The 27402-nt window shown below is 36.8% G+C and overlaps 1 protein-coding gene and 2 pseudogenes across 9 annotated transcripts in view; all 3 read right to left on the bottom strand.

Moving 5' to 3' along the window:
* The window catches only part of CNOT4 (CCR4-NOT transcription complex subunit 4), a 145322-nt gene that overhangs the window by 35688 nt on the left and 82232 nt on the right, over positions 1–27402 (bottom strand). For 4 of the 8 annotated variants that reach the window (XM_045864216.3, XM_045864215.3, XM_045864220.3 and 1 more), the window contains 5 exons: positions 26983–27069; positions 25928–26029; positions 25077–25202; positions 21205–21338; positions 1793–1850 (listed from right to left, as the gene is read on the bottom strand). In XM_045864216.3, coding sequence (XP_045720172.1) covers positions 1793–1850; positions 21205–21338; positions 25077–25202; positions 25928–26029; positions 26983–27069 — 507 coding nt within the window. The remainder of the gene's footprint in view (positions 1–1792; positions 1851–21204; positions 21339–25076; positions 25203–25927; positions 26030–26982; positions 27070–27402) is intronic. The other 4 variants (XM_045864219.3, XM_045864221.3, XM_045864223.3 and 1 more) reach the window with 2 other exon arrangements.
* Positions 6049–12794, bottom strand: LOC129045504 (signal transducer and activator of transcription 2-like; annotated as a pseudogene). Its single transcript, XR_008505310.2, has one exon. The product of XR_008505310.2 is annotated as a signal transducer and activator of transcription 2-like (transcript).
* On the bottom strand, positions 10270–14128 carry LOC135362204 (signal transducer and activator of transcription 2-like; annotated as a pseudogene).

Genomic DNA, 27402 nt, shown 5'->3' with positions numbered 1-27402 from the left:
TGACACGGGCCTCAATCCCAGGACTCTGGGATCATGACCTGAGCTGAAGGCAGGTGCTTAACCAACTGAGCCACCTAGGTGCCCCATGAAAACCAATTTTAAAATAGCCCTATCCATATTTCATTAAGAAATAAATTTCTAATATAGTTTTAGAGTTTGTGTTTAGTAACTAATTTTTATCAAAATCTGTATTTATGTACGTTGCTTTGATCAAATCAAAACTATGAATAAAAATTCAGAAGAAAGAAAGTTGGGGGACGCCTGGGTGGGGCAGTCAGTTAAGCTCTGACTCTTGGTTTGGGCTCAGGTCATGATCTCAGGGTCCTGAGATTGAGCCCCACAATGGGCTCTACACTCAGGGGGGGGTCTGCTTAAGTTTCTCTCTCTCTCTCAAGTAAGTAAATAAATCTTTAAAAAATTTTTTAAAAAGAAAGAAAATTGGCATTTAAAACCTTCTGTCAGAAAAAAGTAGTTTCCAATTGAAAATTCCCATCTATTTTTGAGAGAGGTATATGCCTGTCAAGAATAAACTATATTATATTAAGATAAAATTCTGTAACAGCAGAAGTAGAAGAATGAGGTCAAGAAGAACAGAGAATGATATAAAATTTGATTGTTTACAAAAAAGTGTGTATTTTTTTAAAATGAATGACAGAGCAACAAAATATTCTGATATTTGAATCTCTTAGATACTTATTAAAAAGCAATGTAGTGCTTTTATTTAAAAATACCAATATTTATAATATCCTGAAAATTATATCCTTTACAATGATTCTTCAGTTAATATGAAAAATATCTTTAATGTTAACCTAAAACATACAAAGGATATATTGATTTTCAAATTCTTTTATGGAACCTGAGTAAAAATTCTGGAAAAGCAGTCTTTTTTAGATCTCTAAGTTTCTCACAAACATTGTGGGGAACTGGCCATTCTTTATGGAACAGATTAGAACTATATTTTTCTGTACCAATATAAGAAGGTATACAGAAACTTATGCAGTGAAAAACTAGCACCTAGACAAGATGATACAAAGCAGTATACAAAGATCAGAACCTCACTCAGTATCAATGTGGATACAACTTTGAACTATTCGGTTTATTATTTCAAAGCCCACAGGCGTTTGGGGGAAAGGGAAAACTGTTGGGGGCAAGAACACTGTGAGAAACAGAAAATTAAAGCTGACAACAAGCAACAAGGGGAGCACATAGCAGAGAAACAACTCTTAAAATCAAGAATGAAGAAGGCATGCTAGTCTGAGACCATTTTGGAGTAGGGTCAAAAAGACCAATAGTATCAGTAGATTCTTAGGACACTAATATATTGCCACACAGTACAACATAACATGTGGTCATAAGGATAATTCGGAGTCATCAAGAAAGGGTTAAATTGTACTCTAACACAGAATATTCTGTGGAAGAAAGGAAGACAAGTATAATAGATTTTAAAAAGATATCCACTAACAGTATTTTTACTTTTTTATTTATTTATTTATTTATTTGAGACAGAGAGAATGAGAGAGAGAGAGCACATGAGAGGAGGGAGGGTCAGAGGGAGAAGCAGGCTCCTTGCTGAGCAGGGAGCCCGATGCGGGACTCGATCCAGGCACTCCAGGATCATGACCTGAGCCGAAGGCAGTCGCTTAACCAACTGAGCCACCCAGGCGCCCCACTAACATATTTTTAAATTGTTTCCGTATTTAAAGTATTTTCCACTACCCAGAAAATTCACTTGGATAGAATGCCATTTCAGGGAATGGAAGATGAATGAAGCGATACAGAATCAAAATCTTACCTGCTGGGAATTATCACCATTCCCTATACTGAGAGAATCTGAAGGTTTGTCAATGGGGCTGTAAAAAGAAAAAACACACCAAGTAAAATCAGAGTAAAGTCATTCTCACACAATAAAAACAAACTCCCCAAAGCCAGAAAAATAGACATTTTATTATCTTAACATTTGTTGGTACACTATGATATAAAGATATCAGCTGAGATGTTGAGGATACAAAGAAATATAAGATCAAATCCCTACCCTTGAGCAACTTACATTCTAATTAGATTCTCCAAAAACAATGGGTGAAATAATAACTTATGAAAAAAAAAGGTACTGCTTAATATGAGTATTATTGTAGTAGGTCAAAAATTTAATCCATTATTCAGTTTTGTGCACACGATAAACACATTCCCCATTAAAATTCTTGACATAATACTCACCTATTTTTCCAGGTGTTTAACAGAGGGCATAAAAGTCACTCAAATGTTCTCCACAGGTTCTTAAGAGCAATACATTTCCTTTACTGCTTCAATAGCCTACTTACAACCCTAGAGAAGGCATACGTGTGTGTATAAATGCACACACACAAAACAGAAACTTCTGTGTAAACTATTTACTATTAAACAAAGACATAACACTTGATTTCCATATAGGGAAAATGCAGTACAATAGTAAAGTAACAAAGAATTGCTGACTTAACAACAAAATGAAATCTTTACAAGCATTACAACAGTGACCTAGCGAGGCATTTTCATAACTACCTGTATTTAACCTAGCACATGAATAAAAGATCAGGATCAGTACCCAAATACTAATATGATATAGTATTACAGCAAAACAAATTAAGATTCCAAATTTCGCAAAAATTATTTTATTGGCTGTAAATATATACAAAGTTACCCTGACAGCCAGACAACTTTACTGGTACCACATTTAATTGCTCTAGAAAAATTTAACAAGGGCTAGGACCCAATCAGAATATCCAGTGTATCTTCTGCATAAACATCACCAGATGCTCGTGACTCCTGAAAAATAGGTCTGGAATTCACTAAACAGCACCTTTAGTTATTATTTTCACAAAATAGCAATAAATCAATTCATTTTATGGTCAAATGGGTATTACAAATAATTTTAAGATACAGCTTAGAGCCCACTAAGTTTGGAGACATTTGAGGAAATGAGATAGGTAAACACAAACAAACATCAACCAGTGCCAATTACTAAATGAATTGTTTAAACCATAAATATCATAGGTCTTTAAAAGAAAGAGAAGCCACCATAAGTGGGGCAATCAAGAAGTATTTCCTAGGGGAGTTCAAATTTATGTAGGTCCTTAAAAAGATTTACACATTAGGAGAGGAAAGAACATTAAAGGTAGGAATACCAAGTGTATCACACATCAAAAGGTCATAGATGGGTTTGGGAAAAAGTTAAGTAATCAGTTTAGCTAACACAGAGGATGATTTTGACAACAGTGGGAGGTATGGACAAATGGTAGACACCAGAGGCCAAGAGAAATTGTTGAGCACAGAAACAATATAAACAAAGCAGTATTAGAAAGATGGTATGAGAGGAACTTGTAACATTTTCTAAAAAACTTTTTTATTGTGGTAAAGCAGATTTCATATAAAATCTACTGGCTTAACTATTTGTAAGTGTACAGTTCAGTGGTATTAAATACATCCCACCTTGTTGTACAACCATCACCACCATCTATCCCCATCTCTTTTCGTCTTATAAAACTGAAATTCTATACCACTAAACTCCCCATTTTCTCCTCCCTCCCAGTCATTATAATTTTGACTACATACCTCACATATGCGGCATCAGAGTATTTTCCTTTCCTTTTCTAAGCAGAATAATATTCCTTTGTATTTATACCACATTTTGCTTGTCCGTGCATCTGGCCACGGACACTTGGACTGCTTCCATGTTTAAACTACTGTGCGCTAAGACGTAAGTGCACACATATCTCTTCAAGGTACTGCTTTCAATTCTTTTTGCTGTATACCCAGAAGTGGAATTGATGGATCATATGGTAATTCTATTTTTAATTTTTGAGGAACTACCATACTGTTTTCCACAGTGGCTGTACCATTTTCTATGCCCACCCATAGAGCATAAGGGTTCCAATTTTTCCACATCCCTTCCAACTCTTTTCTGCTTCTTTTTTTACTGTTTTATTTTTTCCTCTCTTTTTTTAATGTTTCAAGTTTTTATTTACATTCTACTTAGTTAACACATAGTGTAATATTAGTTCCAGGAGAATTTAGTGATTCTGTTTTCTGCTTTTTTCATAGTAGCCACACTAATGCGTGTAAGGAGATTATCTCATTGTAGTTTTGATTTGCATTTCCCTAATGATTAGTGATGTTCAGCATCTTTTCATGTGCTCAATAACCATCTATCCTCTTTGCAGAAATATCTATTCAAGTCCTTTGCCTATTTTTGAATTAGGGTATTTGATTTTGTTGTTGAGTTTTAAGAGTTCTCTATATTATTATGGTTATTAAACCTTTCTCAGATATGATTCGCAAGTATTTTCTCCCATTCTGTGGGCTGCCTTTTTACTATAGACAGTGTCTTCTTAGTCACAAAATTTTAAAATTTCCATTAAGCTCCATCTATTTTTTCTTTTGTTACCTGTGCCTTTGGTGTCCTATCCAAGAAATCATTGCCAAATCCAATGTTGTAAAGCTTTAGTCATGTGTTTTCTTTTAATGGTTTTGTTGTGTGAAAGAACTTCAATCTAAAACAGAACTGGAGAATACAAGAGGGAGAATCTCACATATGTGCCCCCAGGAAGGTAAATTTAAGGACTAAAAGACTGAGTCCTCTGAAATGTCTGATTTACAGAAAGTGGATAGTGTTGAAATTTTCTTGGGTGGGAGGATAATCAGAGGTTGTCCTATATCAACCTTGCAAAGTTCTGCCAGAGGCTTGAATGGAACATGGCTCAAATTGGATTGATCTCACATAATGGGATGACTTGAGCTTTGTTTGTGTGACAGGGAGGATTTCGTTTGCTCAGGAAAATTTTCAAGGCTGGTTTCCTGTTTTTTATTTTAACGGACTCTAACTGAACTCTCCCCTCTTTCCATTCCCTGCCCATAAATACAACCTACCAAAAATCTTCAATGGACTCGCCTGTAGCATGCTACAGTTTGTTCCAAACTGCAGTTCCTCTGCTATTCCTGAATAAACTTAACTCCCTGAGCTTGCTTAAGTTTCTCGCTTTATTTATAGTCAATAATTATTTCAGGTCTTACATTTAGGTCATTGATCCATTTTGAATTTTTGAATATGGTGTTCAGTAAGGGTCCAACTTCATTCTTTCACATGTAGATATCCAGTTTTCCCAGCACCATTTGTTGAAAAGACTTCTTTCCCCCACAGGGGAAAGGGTCTTGGTATCCTTGTTAAAAATCATTTAACCGTCTATGTGATGGTTTATTTCTGCATTCTCTTTTCCATCCTACTATGCTATATATCTGTCTCCATGCCAATCCCATGCTGTTTACGTTACTGCAGTTTTGCAGTTATGATTTGAAATTAGGAACTGTGGGCCCTCCAGTTCTATTTTTTCAAGATTATTTTGGCTATTTGGGGTCCTTTGAGATTCCATATGAATTTTAGGAGGAGTTTTTCTATCTGCGAAAAAACACAACCAAACAAAAACTATCACTGGGGCACCAGGGTAGCGTAATTGGTTAAGTGGCCAACTCTTGGTTTCAGCTCAGGTCATAACCTCAGGGTGAGATCAAGTCCCGTGTTGGGCTCCGTGTTCAGCACGGAGTCTGCCTGATATTCTCTCTCCTTCTACCCCTTCTGCTTGTTCTCCCTCTCCCTAAAATAAGTAAATCTTTAAAAAAAAAAAAATCACAGGGATTTTGATATGGAATGCAATGAAGTGTAGACAACTTTGGGTAAAAGCAACATTTTAATAATATTGTCTTCCAATCCATGAACGTGGGATGTGTTTTCATTTATTTATGTATCTTCAGTTTCTTTCAGCAATGTTTTGTATTTTCATTGTATAAGTCATTTTAACTTCCTTGCTTAGGAATTCCTGAGTATTTTATTTTTCTTGACACTATGGTGAATAGAATTTTTTGTAATTTCCTTTTCAACTATTCATTGTTCACACTTAGAAATACACTGATTTCTGTGTGTTGACTTTGTACCCTGTACTGAATTCATTTATTAGTTCTAACCATTTGTTTGTGTGTGGAATCCCTAGGATATGCTACATATTAAGACCATATTATCTATAAAAAGAGATAATATTACTTATTCTTTTTCTATTTAGATGTCTCTTCTTTTTCTTGGCTAATTGTTATGGCTTGAACATCCAATAATGTGTTGAATAGAAGTGATAAAAGTGGGCATTTGCCTTGTTCCTCATTGTAGAGGAAAAGCTTTCAGTCTTTCACCACTGAGTATGATGTTCACTGTGAGTTCTTCATATACAGCTTTTATTATGTTGAGGTAGTTTCCTTCCTACGTTAATTGTTCTTGTCATGAAAGGGTGCTGAATTTTGTCAAATGCTTTTTATGCATCAACTGAGGTATCATGTGTTTTTTATCCTACATTCTGTTGATATGACACATGAAAGTGCTCAATTTTTTAGGTTAAACCATCACTGCATTCCAGGAATATACCCCTACTTTATCATGGTTTGTAACCCTTTTAATATGCTGGATTCTGTTTGATAGCATTTTTTTGAGCATTTCTGCATCAATGTAAATAAGGGGTATCGGTCTGTGGTGTTTGTATAATGTCTTTGGCACTGGTACCAGAGTTATGCTGGCCTTATAGAATGAGTTAGGAAGTGGTCCCTCCTCCTCAACTTTTTGGAAAAGTTTGAGAAAGACTATAATTAGTTCCTCTTCAAATGTTTGGTAGAATTCACATTTTTTGTTGAAAAAAAAATTTTTTTTTTAAAGATTTTATTTATTTATTTGAGACAGAGAGAATGAGAGACAGAGAGCATGAGAGGGAGGAAGGTCAGAGGGAGAAGCAGACTCCCCTCCGAGCAGGGAGCCCGATGCGGGACTCGATCCTGGGACTCCAGGATCATGACCTGAGCTGAAGGCAGTCGCTTAACCAACTAAGCCACCCAGGCGCCCCTGTTGAAAAATTTTTGATTAGTGATTTGATAACCTTACTAATTATATATCTATTCATATTTTTAAAATTTCTTCATAATACAGTTTTGGTAGGTTTTGTGTTTCTAGGGATTTGTCCATTTCATCTAGGTTATCCAGTGTGTTGACATACAACTGTTCACAGTACTCTCTTACAATTCTTTTTATTTCTGTAGAATCTGCAGTAATGTCCCCACTTTTATTTCTGATTTTAGTAATTTAAGGCTTTTCTGTGGTTTTTCATAGTCTACATCTAACTAAAGGTTTGTCAATTTTGTTCATCTTCTCAAAGAACCAACTTTTAGTTTCATTGTTTTTCTCTACTGTTTTTCTATTTGCTATTTCATCTTTCTCTGCTTTAATCTTTACTTCCTGCTGCAAGCTTTGGGTCTAGTTTGTTCCTTTTTTTTTTTTTTTTTAATTTTTCTATTTCCTTAAGTTGTAAAGTAAGGTTGCTGACTCTGGGTCTTTGTTTTTTAATATAAGCATTTATAGCTATAAATTTCCCCCTTCACATCCCCTTAATTTCCCATAAGTTTTAATGTTTTTTCATTTTCATTCATTTCTAAGTACTTTCCAATTTCCCTTGTGATTTTTTCTTTAATCCATTAGTTGTTTAAAAGTGTTAATTTCCACAATTTTTTGAATTTTCCAGACTTCCTTTTGATAATGATTTCTAACTTTATCCCACCACGGTGAGAAGATACCCACTATGGTATCTAGATTTTTAAATTTACTGATTTGTGGCCTAACATATAATCTTATCCTGGAAAATGTTCACATAAACTTGAGAATGATGTGTATTCTGTTGTTGGGGAGAGTGTTCTGTAGGTGTCTGTCAGATTCAGCTGAGTTATGTTTAAATTCTCTTACTAGGGCACCTGGGTGGCTCAGTTGGTTAAGCGTCTGCCTTTGGCTCAGGTCATGATCCTGGAGTCCCAGGATAGAGCCCCACGTCAGGCTCCCTGCTCAGTGGGGAGTCTGCTTCTCCATCTCCCTCTGACTCTCCCTCTGCTTGTGTGCTCTCTCTCAAATAAATTAATAAAAAGTATTTAAAAAAAATAAATTCTCTCCTTACTGATCTTCTATCTGGTTATTATATCCATTATTGTGAGTGGGGTATTGAAGTCTTCACCTATTAATGTAGAACTATTTCTCCCTTCAATTCTGTGAGTTTTTGCTTCATATATTTTGATGATCTGTCATTAGGTGCATAAAGGTTTAAATGTTCTATCTTCTTGCTGAATTCATATACAATGTCCTTTGTCTCTCTTGATTTAAAGTCTATTTTGTTTGATAGTAGAATAGCCACCCCTGATCTCTTTTGTGTACTATTTTCATGGATTATCTTTTCCCATCCTTTCATTTTCAACCTGTTTGTGTCTCTGGTTCTAATATGAGTCTCTTGTAGATAGCATATAGTTGGATCATGTATTTTTATCCATTCTTCCAATCTGTCTTTTCATTAGAGTTGAACCCATTTACATGTAAAGTAATTACTGATAAGGAAGTAGTGATTATGCCCTTTATGCCATTTGTTTTCTACATGCCTTATAGCTTTCCCCCCATCAAATTCCTGCATTAGTATCTTCTGTGTTTAGCTGACATTTTTCTAGTGAAATGTTTAAATTCCTTTCTCATCTCCTTTTGTGTATATCTTAGAGTTACTTTCCTTGTTATCATGGGAATTATATTTAACTAGGATCCTAAAATTATAATACTCAAAATTTATATCAACTTGATTTCAGTAACATACAAAAACTATGTTCCTTTACAGCTCAATCCCAACCCCTTTTAGCTTTTACACTAATATATTGAACCTTAAATATACTGGTCTCTTAAATCATGTAGGAAACAAAAAGTATAGTTACAAACCATTGTTACAATCACACTAGTTTTTATATTTGCCCATTTACCTTTACTAGTGTTCTTTCATTTCACCTTGCAGGACTCCCTTGAGCAAATTTCTTGCAGGGCAGGTCTAGAGATCACCAACTCCCTCAGTTTTTGTTAATCTGGGAATGTTTTAATTTCTCCCTCACTCTTTAAGGAAAGTTTTGCTGGATAGAGAATTCTTGGTTAATAGTTTTTGTCTCTTAGCACTCTGAATATATTGGCCCACTGTCTTCTGGCCTCCAAAGTTTCTCATGAGAAATACGCTGATAATCTTATTAAAGATTCCTTCTACACGATGATTCACATCTCCTGCTGCTTTCAAGATTCTCCTTGTCTTTGGCATTTTAATAAAATTTTGATTTGACTTTGATTTTATTTTTGATTATGAAATTTTGACTTGATTTTGGTTTGATAAGTGTGTCAATGTTTGTCTGAGTTCATTTTAACTAGAGTTCCTTAAGGTTGTCCCATGTTTATATTCATTTCTTTCATTGAATTTGGGAATTTTTCAGCCTTTTTTTTTTTTTTTCCTTCAAATATTCTCTCTGCATCTCTCTCTCTTCTCCTTCTGGAACTCTGACAATACATACACTGTTCTACTTGATGGTGTCCCACAAGTCCCTTAGGCTCTGTTTGCTTTTCTTCAGTCTTTTCTCTTTGTGTTCCTCAAACTCATTATAATATTTCCATTGTCTTTTCTTCAAGTTCACAGATTCTTCTACCTAATCAAATCTGCCTTTGAATCCTCTAGTGAATTTTTCATTTAAATTACTGTATTTCTTTTTGCTTTCGTACTTTTTAAAATTGATATTTCCCTTTTGTTCATACTTTGTCTTACTTTCTCCACATCTTCTTTTAGTTCCTTAGGAATCTTTAAAAGAGTTTTTTTTAAAGTCTTTGTCTACTATATCTGCCATTGGCGTTTTTTTTCAGGGACAGTTTCTGTTGATCATTCTTTCTTTTGAATGAGCCATACTTTTCTTTTTCTTTTATATACATAACTGTGATTTTTTACTGAACACTGGCCCTTTGAGTCTAGTAACGTAGTACCTTTAGAAATCAGATTCTCCCCCTTCTCACTGTTTGCTTTTTTGCAGGCTGTCTCTGTGCGAAAGATCAGCCCTAGGTATAAATTTATTCTCAGGTCTTTTCTGAGCCTTTTTCTGGCCATGCACAAACCCTACATTTCTCCCAATATGCAGTTGTTTTTGAATTTCCTAGTCTTTAATATCTAGCACCCAAAAGGAGGAAAAGGAAAAACTGAAAGGGGAAAAGAGGGGAAGGACACTAGTCCTTTAAATCCCCTGGGTATCATTTCAGCCAGAGGGGGAGGGGCTTGGAACAATGGTTGCCTGCTTCTTTGTCTGCACCTCTGTGATCAGAAGCAGTAATCAGCAATTAGAACAAAGATCCTCAATATATGAAAGCCAGGGCCTTTTTGCCCACCCTGGCTTCTGCAAGCTAAGTGCAAGCTACTCCAGGAACATGTGCACAGCTGCCTGCCACTGGCTTGGCCTAAGAGCTGAAATTGACCAAAATTAACCCAAGTCTTTCCATGGAATTTGCAAGCCTTCAACAGATTTCAGAGTTCCAAAAATAGCTACATCAGACAGATTCTGCCAGTGCGATTGTTGTCCAGGTGGGGAGACAGATTCCTGGTGCTCCCTACTCCACCATCTTCCCCAAACTTGCGCTATTCTTACGAGAATAAAGGCTTAAAGGTGAGAGGAAACAGAAATAATGGAAACAAAAGAATGAAAGCAAGACATTACAGAGGAAGAATTGCAGTGTCTTTACCTCAGTTCAGGTTCTCAGCCACCACCATTAAAGAGCACTAAATATTAATTTTCAGTATAGGTGAGGTTAGTCTTGCTAATGTCAAGGGCAATCTATGAAAATACTGCATTCAGAATAAACCTTGATAATGTTTCTGGATTACAACTAACTTATATCATCTAGTCCCCATGCCAACTGAGGTTTCATAACTACTGATTCATAGCATTTGATGCTTTGCATAGGAAAGGTTTACCAAAGATGCTTAAAAATTTCTAGATCAGTGTCATTAAACCAAAGACAGCTGCTAAAAAAACAGGATTGGGGCAAGGTTATCAGTAAGCTTATGTTCCACTCAGTTTTAATATATTTTTCAATTTACCTTACAATTAACTATTCAAGGAATAATAAATGAAAAGCTTTAAGAATAAAGATAAAACTAAAAATTGTTTTTATTTCCTACGTAGGCTGTAAAGAGTCAAATTATAGTTAAAGCTGCCATTGTAAGTGCAACCGTATCAGTGCAAAAGAAAATACAGATGGGAGAATCCCTGCAAATGCATGTATAATCTCAACAGAAAAAAAAAATATTTACAAATTCCAATTCTAATAAATGTGAACTCCTTGGATCTCTAATGGCTGGACAGGTAACACTTACCCCAAGACTACCGCTAACAGGTCAGAGTTCTCACAACTTCCCTAGTACTGGGTGTGAACTTCCTTCCTCATCAAGCTTTGTGTCTGCTTAAGTTATAGTCATAATAAGTATTTGTTGTTTTACATTCAACATCCACCAACCCATTATCACGCCAAGAAGGTTAAGAAAGGAAAATAAACTTTAATAAATACCACATTTAATATGGAAGAAAGACACCTACTCCATGAAATGGACTATTCTCTTGTCAAGAACTGCCAAGTCCTCATAATACCAGATGAAAGAAGATTGGGTACACTAAGATAAACTGCACAGGGCTTTTTTATTTAAAAATAAGCAAACAAAAAATCTACAGTTTTCTTTTCTAGGTCAGCACAAAGTTTATTAGCCACTTCTGTTCAGAAAGGCCTCTTTCTGAACAAGTCTGTTGCTCTAACATAACCAGGAAACACCAAAATGCACAGGGGCCCCACTTTCATTTGTATCTCAAGTTACACTATAAGCATATCATAGAGCAACGGTAGTTGTCTCCTGAGGTTCCCTGGAAATGGCTCTAGAAGAGGCTCCAGCTTCAGTTCTGGTCCCAGGATTGGCTCTGGCACTCTCTGTGCCACCACGCCTAGTGTGGGCTCTAGTGCTGGCTCCAGATCCAGTCCTGCCTCAAGCAGTGGCTCTAACTCCAGGCCTAGCTCTGGCCCTTATGCCATCCTGGGCTCCAGCCCTAATGAATCCAATTCTGGCTCCAGCTTAAGCTCCAGTGGTTGTTGCAGCTCATCCACCTGTCTGCAGACAGCACAAGAAGCCTATGTTTCAGGTATTTTCTCTGTTCCTGGAGATTAACTTTCTCTTGGTGGTAGTACCCAAAAGCCTCACTCCAGGGGATTCAGGGATAGAGGCAGTACAGCATATTCTCAGGTATGTTCTCCCTCAGAAAGCAGTTGGTAGTGCTGGATGAGTCCAGTCAGCAGGAGTGACTGCAGTACCTCCCTGCTGTTGGGCGGCACAGAGTAGATCACCTTATCACTGTCCTGAGGTTCCACCCTGGAGCAGGTTATGTCCCCTTCCAATGATTTGCTGCAATGTAGCAGAAAGGCTCCAGAGATGGGTCTTCTTCAGCAGCTGGTGCTCCTGGCTCCAGCTCACAAAGCCCATGATAATGGCCATCATTCCACAGATTCCTCAGGTGGTCATGTACCAAGTCCAGATTTTTGTGCAACCATGTCTAGAATGGTAGCTTGCATGGGGTGGGGGGGCTCTCTTGCTTCGTGAAGTCAGCCCAGGACAACAATGTACCCTCAATCCTAGAGTTCTGCCCCAACAGCTTGTCCTTCAGCATGCTCAGCTGCTCCAGGTCAAGGTCTCGGCCAATACAGGAGGAGAACTGCCAACTGAGAGCAGGGCCCAGCAAGCTCCAGGAGGGCTTTGGGTGGGCCAGGGCTGGGGGGGGAGGGGGGGGTGCCTAGAAAAAAACTGCTGATTCTGAGAGCTTAAGCTGAGCAGACTGAACCAGAGAACCAAGGCCCAAGCAACTGAGTAGCTTCAGGTTAGAAATAATCACACAGGGGCGCCTGGGTGGCTCAGTTGGTTGGGCAGCTGCCTTCGGCTCAGGTCATGATCCTGGAGTCCCGGGGTCGAGTCCCACATCGGGCTACCTGCTCGGCGGGGAGTCTGCCTCTCCCTCTGACCCTCCTCTCTCTCATGCTCTCTGTCTCTCATTCTCTCTCTCTCAAATAAATAAAATCCTAAAAAAAAAAAAAAAAGAAATAATCACACAAAGGACTATCTGTTTTCAGCTCCTGCTTCAGACCCTGGTAGGTGTATCCAACCATGACGCTGATAATGTACAGTTCCTCCATCACCCTCAGCAGTCCCTAATGATGCCCTTTCTGGAACCACCTGAATGTTGCTCTACCAGAGTCAAGTAGTCAAAATTACACATTAAACCCTCACTCTGCCCCTTCTCAGGGGTCAAAATTTTCTTGTTTGAAGTCAGAATGTTGAACTTCTGGAGACCTTGTAACTGAGGATTCCTGTCAATGGGGACTTCTGCAGTCAGTGACCCACTGCCTTCCTGGAATCTTACCAGCAGCCTTGTAGGACAGTAAACTTCCTCTCACTCTTGAAGATGAAGGGCTGGTGGGGAGTTTGGGCCATGCAAGGCTGCGTTTCTACCACAAAGGCTTTCTGAAGCAGACACTTTAGCAACGCTGTGAACAGGACCTTCCTCTTTGGTTAGAGAGTCATCCTGATAGCTAACCAGGTGACGCAGTCCCTTCAGGTCCTCCAGCAGCTAATACAGATGAAAAACAACAGCTTTCCTCCAGCCGTGAACACTTCTCCAACTTTTCCATCTGTGGTCCAGGTGCCAATGCCAATGCAAGCATTTCGCTGCAGGGCTTTCCATGCCTCCAACTCTGGCAGTAGCTTGATTAGGGTAGGTAATGGCTTAGCAGTGCTTTAAAGGTATCCAGCACCTCCTTTTTCCTTTTGTCCCATTCACGGGGTTTTCTCCAGAAGCTGCTAATGTCTGGTCTGATGGGGGTCTAAAGAGGACATCCTCACTGGGGCTGGGTCTTCTATCACAAGTAGAAGGCATCCTTGCGGTCCTTCAGTTGGCTGATGGATTTCACCAGCTTCTCCATCTTAGTCCTTAATTCCAGGTTCCAGGATTCAATCTCCTGCTGCTGGCTCTCCACAGGTGCTTTGAGGTCTGCCTCTCCTTGCTCCGACTGAGCCCTCTGAGCCTGAATCAGAATTAAAGAGATTAAACATCATCTCAGCCAACTGGGTAGGGCCCTGAGGAAAGGCCTGACTGTCCCAATAGAATTTTCACAAGTTCTGCTGTAGCAACAAGCACTCAGGGTCTTGGCTGCAGCAGGCATACTCAGAGTTCATTTGGTCCAAGAACTGAAGGAATGGCATGTTAGCCTTGGAATCATCGTTGCCCAGTAATAATGCTGAGAGAAAGAGAAATCAAAACACCTAAATCTTTAAATACCACACAACTGACTGAAAAGCACTGGATTCAAGTGGGACTAAGCAGTTCTAAAAGGTAGGTGGGTCTCATAACACAATCAAGATATTTCCAGAAGGCAATGCTGTGTGTGTAAATGTCTGTAAATGAAAATTTGTAAACATGTAACATCTTCGTAGAAATAGTCTTACTGAGTTTTTTTTAAAGTCCTAGTCCTAAATAGTTCAGAAATCTATGGTGAGATTATAGATTTTTCAGGAATAAATATTTTTCAACTAACCCAAAAGTTGGAATCCAGTGCTATGGCATTAAATAATATGTATATTTATTTTTTTGAAATATAGAGTGTATATCCAGAATCTGTTTCTGGAGATGCTGATTTAGTCTAAACAGCAACACCTGGTATCTGATGATTACTACACTAGTGGAACTGAAGAGGCGCACCGTTACTGGATTGTAGAGCTAGAAGCAATCATTAATATCAAATTCAAAAGGTTTTACAGATAAAGAAACCACGATCTACAACTATCTGCAAGTAGGCAGTGTGACACAGCTACTCTTCTGTTTGGATCTTCAGATGCTAGCTTCTAACTTGCCCCAAAGACAGTGCTCGAATTTGACTTCCTTTCTAATTCTTGGTAGTGATGCCATCAAACTCCTGAAAATAGTCTCTTGGCAGCTTTCTAAAATTTGCAACATAAAACAAGTTACATAGGAGAAAGATCATAGAAAAGACCATTTTCCAGACTGGGAGTGGGGACAGAAAAAATACTGAGAAGGTCTAGTCCTCGTGTTCATCATATTGAAAAGACAAAGTCTCCATGATTGTGCTAATTATGGTTGCATTTCGGAAATAAGGTATAATTTAATGTCAACATAATAGACATTTCCAAATTTCAGTGTCATGTTACTGTATATACAAATACATATTCACACTGCTCCTAAATTAAATACTCCATATTCATTTAGAAGAATTCATTTTAATTTTTCGTGCTTGCCCATCTTAAATAACTGAGATCTGCAGCTGCTACTGCAAAGGACAAATTTAAGTTACAGACAGGTAGCTTGCCTTTACAGAGTTTATTTGATACAGGCTTCAAATATACATTAACATCTCAAGTATTACTTTACTACTAAAATACGGCCACCTCTTACATAATGTGGCACAATGAGCTATTGACATGGTAAGAAAAAATGCGTCCATAATCTGGACTGATTATAGTTTGGCAAATACAATTTTAATTGGAATTTTCTCAATTACTCCAAGATGTACTGAACATGAGCGAAAATGAATGTTTTGATTACTAATAAAAAAATTCAATTACTCTTAAGATTAAAGTTGAAAGATAAACATCTACCATCCTAAACATATAGGCTGTGGCCAGCTTTCAAAAGCAGCAAGTCAAACTGTCTCCATCTATTCATTTTAATTTTCTATTTCAGTAATAAAGGTTGATCTTTTAAAAGATACTATATACTTAAGTAGAATTTAAACACACAACTGCTCATTTAACTATCCATCCCCCAAAACTCATTATACCCCACCCTCTGGGGAAAAAAATACCAGTGGCTCTCTAACTTTCTTGAAAATATTCTATGTAGGTGGAACAAGACACCAAAACTCGGTACTAGTTTTCCAGCATGTATGTGCACATGTGCAGTAACTTTATATTTCCAAATACAGAATGGGAATAAAATTTCTTAGGAGAAATAAGAAAAAAGACTCTGAGAACAAAGGTCAGGAAAATCTTACAGCTCACTAATTTTAATATACACACCCAGAAGGCAATGCAAATCTTACTAATTCATCTACTTAGTTTACTAGTAAGTTGCCTTGAGTTTCATGCAAAAAAAAAAGGGGGGGGAACTGCAAATCATTTATCTATTATAAAAGGGAGAATGCCTTTCTGGGGATCCATTTTACAAAAAAAAAAAAAAAAAATGTAGGCCATCTCTCATGGCACCTGTCCATAGTTTGAGAATCATTGCTGAAATCACTTCTATCTGTAAGTACTAGCACACACAGGTGCAATTTATAATTATTATTAAGTCATGGGTGTTTTCTCCAGAAAAATGTACACACACACACACAAAATCTGATAAAATTTCAGAGAGTTCACAGATGTGCTGAAGCCTGTTCATGATTTAACAAGCTCTACCCAAGACTATTTTCAACAAGTCTCTGGGACCATACCTTTTCTAAATCAAACCAGACTAAATGATGTCAGAGTAGGAGAACAAGATTCATGCAGGGACCACTCCCATTATGCTGAATAAAAAAGGCACTTGACTATGCCCGCAGTCTATCAAAGCTTATACTTAATTTTCAATAAAGATATAGCTGTTTTTAAAAAGACATGCATTTTCCTTCGATGTAATAAAAACTGACAAATTCCTATAGTCATTTTCCTTTCTTTAGCTTTTCCTCTACTGCCGCCAAACTGCGGTTTAGGAAAGCTTTTGCTTAAAATACCATTAATTCCTGGGATGTATAGTATATCCAATTTATCCTGAGATAATAAACCTTATAGACCCGAGACCTTCAAGGTCAAAGTACATATTAGTTGTGACATAGTCTTTAAGTCAATTAGTTTGATTCATGTTAAGAGTTTTTGATTCAAGTTAAAGTCTCTTAAGAATTTTACCTTCTCTAGACTGAGCAGTGGCAGAGTGGGAGAATGAGCCTGGGGATAAAAGCGACAGCAACTTTGGTCAGAATCTGGTCTATCACTTATTTGTGTGGGATACTGGTGAATTATTTAAACTCTCTGAGCCTTGCCAGTCCCAGTTTTCCTTGCCAGTAGTAAGGTAACAACTGGGCCCCGGGCCTCTGCCAGTCCCTGGTCTGGCAAGATAACAATGGTATCTCCCACACAGGACAACGGAGACTGAAGGCACACAAAAGACGCCAACCCTCTTCTCAGCTCAGTCTAAAGCTGAACATCCCCACTCTTTCAATGGTGGCTTGTCTAAGCGACAATGTCAGGTCATAACCATTTACCTTGAGTGATCTATATACCCAATAATGTGCTCCCCAAATTCTTATGCAGGCCTACTCACTGTCCCTGGGCACAGCAGCCCATCTAGCTACTATTCCTTTCACAGTTTTCAGTTGGGGCACAAATAGTGTCTCAACCTAAATGAAGGTATTTCAAAGCCCCAAACTTAAAATAGCCAGTCCTTAATTAAGCATCACTACTGCATGGTTTCCTTATTCCCCATTCTCGTCATTTGTATTCATCATTTCAAAGTAACTGATTAATACAGAAAACTAGCATATCTATACTCCATCTGACTGATATACTCTGGAATGCATCATAATGGGGGGTGGTGAGAACAAATGGCATATACCCTTTCATAATTTACTGTTCATTTAAGTGAAACAGGAGTAAGACACACTACAGAAACTTCACTTATGTATGTGTATCAGGACCATGTCAGGGTTCAGTGAGGACTCAGTAGCTATGATACTCTTAATATTTGTACTCTGGCTTAATTAGAAGTAAGAGGAAACTACATTTTAGGTTTAGTATCAATTCATAAGGTTCCAGGTTTTGTTTTCCTGCAGTTCTTGTAAAACTGGTATTCACTACATGTGAATGACAAGCAGAGACAAAAAGAAACCATTCTTTTTCATTCTTCCCCACAAAGCTTAATTCTCAACTTATCTTGAATAAGAAAAACGTATCTCCTGGGTAGGACCATGGAAAGAGTCATACTGTTCATCTTTCTAACTTGACAAGTCTTCCCTATGGGAAGAAGGAAAATTATCTACAAATTCATCCTTATCACTATACCCCGTACAGTGACAATGTGGAAATGGAGACCAAAGCACACCTTCAGCAGCACTGACAGTCAGTTGAACTTAATCTTTTGCAGGGGTTGGCATGGAAAGAAAACAAGCTATAGGAGCTTGCCAAAACAAGAACTCTCTGTACCTTGGGCCATCACATGTCCTTAAATTTGGGGGACCTGAATTAAACCAACAAAAAACAACCCTTCTCCATCCCCAAAGAAACCTTCCTATATTGTGTACTTATGCAAAGCACAGGTAACCATGTCAAATTTATTCTGGTCCTAGCTGAGGTTCAGTAACAACTGGCTTTGGGCAGTTATTAAATGAGCACTTTGTTTTATACTCTGTGGTATCCAGGACATTCCCCTCCTGCTACTGAAACAGTTATAAATGTGTTCTGACTACACTTTATATGAAGGCAAAGTCAGTAATATATTAGTAAATCTAATAATAATTGATTACAAAAAAACAAGTTGAAGAAAAACTAAATACTTGTTATAAAGGCCAAAAGGACATTTAGTAAATGTCAATTCTCACTTTCAATCTAAAGAAAAAACTCAACAAATTAAAAATAACAAGGTATTCTCATATTGTGATTAAAAATACTTATCTCAGAAAAATAAATAAATAAAAAAAATAAAAATACTTATCTCAAATAAATGGTCAAAATCACGTTTACAAGTGAATAAAACACTGGAGACAGCCTTATAAAATAGGGAGATAGCCCTATAAAGAATGAGACAAGGATGCCTGATAGCAGATAAAAGATTTCTAACACTGGTCTTTAATTTTTAGCCTCGGAATTCTCAAATAGGAAGAGGTGGTGGTGGGAGATGCAATACAATAAAGCAGGGAAAAGACACCAACAAATTCTTTCCTAAGAGACACAAAAGACTTGGAGAGATATACCATGCTATTGGTTTAGAACATTCAATGTTATATTGCAGAATAGAAATTCTTCCAAAATTGATTTATAAATTTAAGTATTTTGAAACACAAGTAGACTGGTCAACTAATTGGGGAAAGTTAATTCTGTATAATGCACATACAACACTTAAATACATCAATAAAACATAACAAACAGATACGAATTCACAATCTATAAGAAGTTCATTCACTCTATTATTCAAATACAAATTAAAATGAGACAGCTTTTTTTAATCAAATTGGCAAATGTGCAGAAAAAATATTCAATTCAAGGAAATAGGTACTCATCATCTTTGACTCAGCAGTTCTACTTCAAAAAGCATCAAAGCAATAACCAAAATGTTTATATGAAAAAATGTTCATCACAGTGTCATAAATAAGAGCACCAAAATGAAAATAATATACACCAGCAGGAGGTTGCTTTAATAAATTTCAAATGCTCATGTATAATGAAATACCATGCAGCCATAAAAAACTGTTTTCATGACAAAGGAAAATATTCATAATAATGAGTATTAAGTTTTAAAACATAACAAACCAATGTATTTTGTGTATATATACATTCACAAGAAGGAAAAGGACTACAAAGAAATACACACTGCAGGAAACACATCAAATCATTTTCAGGGAAAATGTCTTGAGTATTGAGATCACATACAATATTTACTTTCTTCTGTATGCTTTTATATATTTTTCAAATTTCCTTAAGTAGAAACATATTACTTTTATATTTGGGAAATAAACATTATCTCAAAGAGATGATCTAAATTTTAAATTTCTCGTCTGAATTCTCTAGGGGCTATAAACCCAGAATATGGTTTTAATTAGAATGACATTTTTAATGAAAACAGTGATGTATATAAACGTTAAATCATCTGAAAAAAATTTTTACTATGGTAACCCCATTCTTATATGAAGCACTATTGAGTTAGCAACCAATGAGGTAAGTAATAGAATATGGTTCATAACAAAGTAAACATCCAGGAGCAGAAAGGAGTAGGTACAAAAAGATCAACGGAAAGGGTCAAAGCTTATCATCCCAAAAAGATTTCTTTTGGCTTAGCTTTAATTCTTAGCTTTGATATAAACAAATTTCACATAGTTTACTATACAGTAATTTTATGTTTTGCTCTGTGGCCTCTTTAATATATACTTATATACACATGTATGTACATGTGCATATGTGTGTGTGTATATAAACAAACTTGAATAGCCTTTTAAATAATCTTTACCATCAAAGTGAATAAACTTAACAAGGACTTCAAGAATTTAAATACAAGAATAAGTAGCTGAAGAAACTGACCTGATGACAATATATGTAGTTACTATTAGCTACATTTGAAAAATGGCCCTTATATTACTTTAGTGCTAAATGCTGGACTATAACAAGTAACAACCAGACATTTAGGATATCACTTTAAACAAATTTAACTTTGAATAAGTTAAAAAGAAAGAAAGAAAGAAAGAAAATCAACATATCTAAATTAATTATAGCTATTTACTTCAAATGAATTCATTTTATAAAAATTAAACTTACCAAATTAAAAAACATTAACAAGATACTAACACATCAAACTTAAGGAACATTTGGGATAGAGTACAACCCCAAAATTATTGTTTTTATTTATCATACCATTGTGACAGGCCATGACCAAATATAACCCAAAATGTGAAGATCACCACATCAGAATGAGACTCTGTACCTTAGACTACAAATTCATTTAAACACTGACATAATACAGGTCTACACAAAAGTAAGTTGCTTCGTAAGATGAATAAGATTCTGAATCCTCCTCGTTCAGAGGATATAAGACTTTAATGATTCCTGTGACTAAAAAACCACAAATATTTGGGTCCCCAACATACAATGCTTCAGATAACTCCCACTCCCCCTTTTACAATATTTTCCCCCTCATTATATCAGGGGAAACCTTACTTAGGTAATAAGAGCCTTTCAATAACCAACATCCCTTAATTCCTTTTTTTTTTTCAAGGAGGGTGTTCTGAGGGTCCAGGGCAGTCTGCAAATCAACGCAAAGGGGTAGCCATCAAGAGGCTCATCTGAAGTATTACCAGGGAGCGGCAGGCAGCAAACATTCAAACCCAGAAACTGTGACTCAACATTTCCTATATAATGCAACAATTCTGCACAAATGATAGACATTGTCAAGAAGAATTCTGCCTGAAGAAGATGTAAAATGAGAAGAGAGATCGACAGACATGAAGGTAAGGTGTCTGATTATACTAATATCGGTACTTACGTATCATACCTCTGCAGTGGTGTCACTTTGTTCTTATTCTTATCAACTGAACCCGTAGATAGTTGAAGAAAATTGGGGTTTAACTTATATAATTCTTGAAGTAGTTTCTGTTCATATTCTTGGTGCTTACCCGCCTAATGGAAGAAGAAATTAAAACTGCAGTGTGGTTCACAAAATGGCTGGTATAAAATGACTTACTTTCTGAATTATTAAAGATATCCTAAATAAACATGTAAGGATTTTTCATGGCATAGAGAACCCCGTGAGGATGATGTCACAGAACTGGTAGACCAATGAAAGTTCTTCCTACAAAACTACATGATATATATGCCATTAATTAAGGATTTCATCAACCATTTATTGTGCAGAAAAGCATATCAACAGACAACTTTTTTGCCAGCTCAGAAAACTAGAGGCCTGGGGCGCCTGTGTGGTAGTAAACTGCCAGTCCCCGGTCTGGAGCTTAAAATACATTAATTTTTATGTAAAAACAAAGTAATGGAGTTTTTACTGTGTGTCAAGATAATGAAAAATGTATTAAGACTCTTCATCTGTGTACTATTTACAATGTGTTCATCTCTTTTAAAAAGAGAAATTAATATTTTTTGGTGATCTGAAAATTTTGTAATGTCCTGTTAGAAGACTTCATTCTTAAGTAAAAGATGGGGAAACAGGTTGAAAAGGGCCTCTAGTTATTTGTTTGTTTGTTTTTAAAGATTTTATTTATTTAGGGGCACCTGGGTGGCTCAGTCATTAAGCGTCTGCCTTCGGCTCAGGTCGTGATCCCAGAGTCCTGGGATCGATTTCCGCATCGAGTCCCGCATCAGGCTCCCTGCTCGGTAGGAAGCCTGCTTCTCCCTCTCCCACTCCCCCTGCTTGTGTTCCCTCTCTTGCTGTGTCTCTCTCTGTCAAATAAATAAATAAAATCTTTAAAAAAAAAGATTTTATTTATTTGACAGAGAGAGACAGAACACAAGCAGGGGGAGTGGGAGAGGGGGAAGCAGGCTTCCCACCGAGCAGGGAGCCTGATGCAGGGCTTGATCCCAGGACCCTGGGATCATGACCTGAGCCAAAGGCAGACGTTTAGCGACTGACCCACCCAGGCGCCTGTCTTTTTTTTTTTAAAGATTTATTTATTTGACAGAGAGAGAAAGAGAAAGAGAAAGAGCACAAGCAGAGGGGAGCAGGAGAGGGAGAAGCAGACTCCCCACTGAGCAGGGAGCCCAATGTGGGCCTCAATCCCAGGACCCTGGGATCATGACGTGAGCCAAAAGGAGACACTTAACCAACTGAGCCACCCAGGCACCCCAGCCCCTTTGTTTTTATAAAGTTTTATTGGAATAGTCATGCTCATTCATTTACTTGCTGTCTATGGCTTGTCTCTGCTACAACAGAAGAATTTGAGTATTTACTACAAAGACCAGATAGGCCCAGAAAGCCTATAATATTTACTGATTGGCTCTTTACAGAAAGTTTGAAGATCAGTGTTCTATATACAACAAAATCTGTATTTCCTGTAGTTGGATGCTGTATATCAGAAGACAGTGTCACAAATGTTATCAGAGAAATTAGGCAAAGTCTGCCTCTGGAAATTAGTCATACACAAAAATAAATTACAATGAGGAGAGCCTGAGTGGCTCAGTTGGTTAAACATCTGCCTTCAGCTCAGGTCATAATCCAAGGGTCCTGGGATTGAGTCCCACATCGGGCTCCTTGCTCACTGGGGAGTCTGCTTCTCCCTCTGCCCCTCCTCCCTCCTCTCGTGCCACACTCTCTCTCTCAAAAATAAATAAAATCTTAAAAAAAATAAGTTACAATGAAACTACCTTGAATGACTTTTTACTATTTGCATGTATATCATGACTGAAATGACATTTTTACTTACCTTCAGGATTGTTTAATTATTTTAGAAGTGTGGTCTAACTAGATGTTACAGGAAAACCAAACCCAGAAAGGGACAGATCAAAACAAACACAAAACAATAAAAACAAGCAAGGGCAACATCATCTAATCAAGTAGGACTGTATCATATACACTGCACAATGCATTGTGCCCTGTTTTGAGGGGGCTCCTGCCTGTTCCAAATGGATCTATAAATATTTCATATGGTACTAAATTTTCAATTATGCAGTAACAAAGAAAGATCTGACTTTTGCCATGATATAATTTGTTCAAATTTCCTTTCTATACAGAGGAACTGTTTTAATAAAGAAACCTCTTTTCAAATTAATTTTAAACTCACATAAAGAGCAGATAAATTTCATCACAACAATATGAATTTTAAATTATTAAGAAAAAAATACAGTTAGATGTGGATTTTACATCTTTAAAACATGAAAAGCCTTTAAATTTTTTTTTACAATCAATACTTCAGGAGACATTATGGCTTTCATTAGCAACTAAGAGCTAAAACTAATACTCAAATGATTTTACAGGGGCAGTCCACAAAGACAGGTTAAATCCCATTACAAGTCAGTTCCATGGGACTGTCTGTCCATTTTTGTTTACAATTCAATAATACTCAAAATGAGATCAACTTGGGCTGAGATTATTGACAGAAATCTTCACTATAATAGTAGCATGAGTAATGCATATTCTTTACATGTCAAAATTTAGTTTGGAATGGTTCAACCTTAGATTCTATCCAGAATGTTTCACCCAAAAAAAGAAAAAAAAAAAAAACAAGCATTTATTAAGTAAGAAGTCATCTGTTCCCATTAAATATCACAGAGACCTTATTTTAACAGTTTTGGGACCATAAAGAAATATAATCAAGAAATTCCAATGAATCGATTATAATGGAACTTAAATCTGAAATAACTTCAGGGCGCCTGGGTGGCTCAGTCAGTTAAGCGGCTGCCTTCGGCTCAGGTCATGATCCCAGGGTCCTGGGATCGAGTCCCGCATCGGGCTCCCCGCTCTGCGGGGAGCCTGCTTCTCCCTCTCCCTCTGCCTACTTGTGTTCTCTATCTCTCTATCAAATAAATAAATAAAATCTTTAAAAAAAAAAACAAACTGAAATAACTTCAAGTCAAAAAAAGGGTAATATTTCATTTTAACAATCTGCTCTTAACAGAGACCCTACTAGACTTTCTCTAGTTTGACATGGAGAGTCCAAGGTGGCAATCAATGCCCCTCTATCTTCTAAATGAGAGGTATTCCTGCAAAAGTCCACAGCAACAATCTGATGTCCTCATCTGTAATAGGGAAGTGCAGCATTGTGCTTTGGTATAATCCTTATTTAATATGCATATGGTCAACATTTTTATTTGTCATGTTTATAATACTACAAATTGAAAGGAGAACAGAGAACAGGAAATATAAAAAAGAACACAGGATAATAAGCCTTCAGTTCATCCTTCACAGGACACTGACTCAGTACACTTTCATAGAAAAAATCATTTTATAAAAATGTTAGGTTATCAGCAACATTTGATAGGTTATTTTCTAGCATGTTCTGTAAAGAGTGGAAATTAGGAAGGAAAAAAAACCTCATAATTACAGTAACCCACTTAGCTTCCATTTTGTTGATATTCCCCCTAAAGTAGCATTTACCAAAATGCTTTCCTTGGTCAATTAAGTTCTGATTGTACATTCCCTTCTTGGATCTGTATTAGCATATTAAAGACTCTGAGAAGTCCTGCAGGAAAGAAAACTATCTTCATTAATCTAGCATTTTCAAACTTAATGGACTATAGACCCATTTTTATTATAACAATATTCTGTAGAACTGACATTCCATGGAACACTGGAAAATGCTACTTTAATAACAATTAAAAAAATTAAATCCCTAGTTCTTGCTTTTGCAATTTTAATTTATAAAGAAAAATACTCCCTTTTCTGCAAAGTTTTAATTCACATTATTTTACTACCTGCATTTCCTCTTTTGTGAAGCTGGCCGCCTCATCCCCCAATTCATGTAGATACATGCAGTCAGGCTTTGGACACTGCATATTCTTTAAGAAGTAACTGCAGTATTTTGTTGTACCTAGAGATGCCTGCAGAAAGAGCAGGGAGGGGGAAAAAAGGACCCAAAATGTGAATTGGCACAATGAGAATTTCCATGTTTGTTGTTTTCACTTCACCTCAAATAAGGCACAGACACGACAAAACAAGAGGTATGGCTCTCAATACTGGAGAACTAAACTATTACTAGCAGGATCTATTAAAGATGATGCTCCTTTGGAAGAACTAAAGAAAACACCTCAGTTAGGGTTTCCAGAACTTGAGTACCCAAATCATCCTCCCTAGAGATCAGAAGAGAAGATACACAAAATCTATTTCACACTACAAAAGGTAGGCACCTAAGCAAATTCTTTTTTCTAGTTATGTCATCCTTTTTCCATTTATATAAAGCATGGCTTAGTGCGACCCTTTACTCAAACCTTAATTGATCAATGGCCAAATCTTTAAGGATGACAAATTAGAACGATTCTCTATTTCTGATATGAATAATAGATCCTATTTTCACAAAATAAGATTTATGTGTCAATACAGATTTTTAAAGATTATCACCTGATAATGAATGTGTTTATTCCTACCTGGTAAAACAAGACCCTCCATAAGCTGGCAGTAAACAAATTAGCTGTCATAAGTTAGTATGGATGCTTAAGAAGCAATCTTCAAATAGATTCCCTCCAAATGTAATAAGTAAATGGTAGGCTCTCCCCTAGTTACATTTTATCTCTTCCCCCTTAAAAAAAAATCAAGAGGACCATATTACCTTAAGTGTTCTGCCATCTACTACCACATTGTTGACACACTGTATGGCTCTGAGAGCATCTTCTGACCGGATATAGGTTACATAAGCACTGGCACTTGGACCCTAAAGTGAAAACACACTGTTACTAGTTTCAAATTCAAGAAAAACTTAAAAAAAAACAAACAACAATTCCTTTGCACCCTGCCTAGGGAATTCTTAAGACCTTTACAACTACTATCATTAATAATAGGGGCGCCTGAGTGGCTCAGTCATCAAGCGTCTGCGTTCAGCTCAGGTCATGATCCTAGGGTCCTGGGATCGAGCCCCGCATCGGGCTCCCTGCTCGGTGGGAAGCCTGCTTCTCCCTCTCCCACTCCCCCTGCTTGTGTTCCCTCTCTCACTCTCTCTCTCTCTGTCAAATAAATAAAAATCTTAAAAATAATAATAATAATAATAATGACAATAATCAGAAATAGTAGTAGCTTTGATTAAACCATATCCTAGCTCATCTTAAAACAATTGTACTTATCTGATTTTAAGTAGACTAAAATATAATACGGATAACGTATCATCTCTGGCTTGGTATTTATTTTTCTAAATCATTTGACAGGCTCGTCAAGGTTACAACAAACTTTGAAAATTAGATTTAAAAAAATAAAATTTAAAGACACCGTGTCAAATTATGTTCTCCCCAAAATAAATGCAATTTGCAAGTATTCTATCTGCTAATACCAGCATAACAAAGATGCTCTATTAAGTTTTCAATATCTGAAAATATTAATTAGAAATCATCTAATTATTACACTGCCTGATAATAGACTCAACTCCCCCTCCCCCTCAAACCATCACTTAATCTTTGTTTTACTATTTCTTACTACTATCAATTCACTCTTTAAGTCCCGAAGTCAAATGAGCACCAGAAATTCCCCCACCCCACCAGTAGAGGTCACTACACTGCTTAAATCCTTGACCCTCAGACTTTCTAGAAAATCCCAGAAAGCAGATTTTCCTTCTAAACAGCCCAGGCCAAGCCTAGACCACGGGGAGGAAAGGCAAAAATCCCTATAATTAGTTACCTGTGAGCCTGCATATGATGTGCTATTATTGATGACAACTTTATGTATTTTACCAAACTTCCCAAAATATTCTGGTCGTTTTAAAACCTATAAAAGAAGAAGAAATAAGGTATAATGTGTCCCCATTTTCATCAATGTTATTCTTATAATGGGGACATACCCCATCCCTCTTCAGTGAAAGGAAAATAATTTTTAAAGTTTTCTAATAAATGTGACTACTTCCTAATTACAATTTGTATGGTTAACCTATAGGAAATCATCAAGAGTCTAAAAGCTATTTTTCATTGACCCACTATATGGAAACTAAGACTCCCTAAGTTTGGTATTACCCACTATGTTCTAATATCTGCACCAATAATCCATGGGATCTTATCTTCACAGTGTGCTTAAACACTAAACAGATCAAATATCTTAACCACA

The sequence above is a fragment of the Mirounga angustirostris genome, unplaced genomic scaffold, assembly GCF_029215605.1.
Source record: "Mirounga angustirostris isolate CCGP_5_RB_7025 unplaced genomic scaffold, mMirAng1.0.hap1 SCAF_12, whole genome shotgun sequence".
In the NCBI taxonomy this organism is placed as follows: domain Eukaryota; kingdom Metazoa; phylum Chordata; class Mammalia; order Carnivora; family Phocidae; genus Mirounga; species Mirounga angustirostris.
Note: the sequence above shows the minus strand (reverse complement) of the source record. Positions and strands in the feature narration are given on the sequence as shown.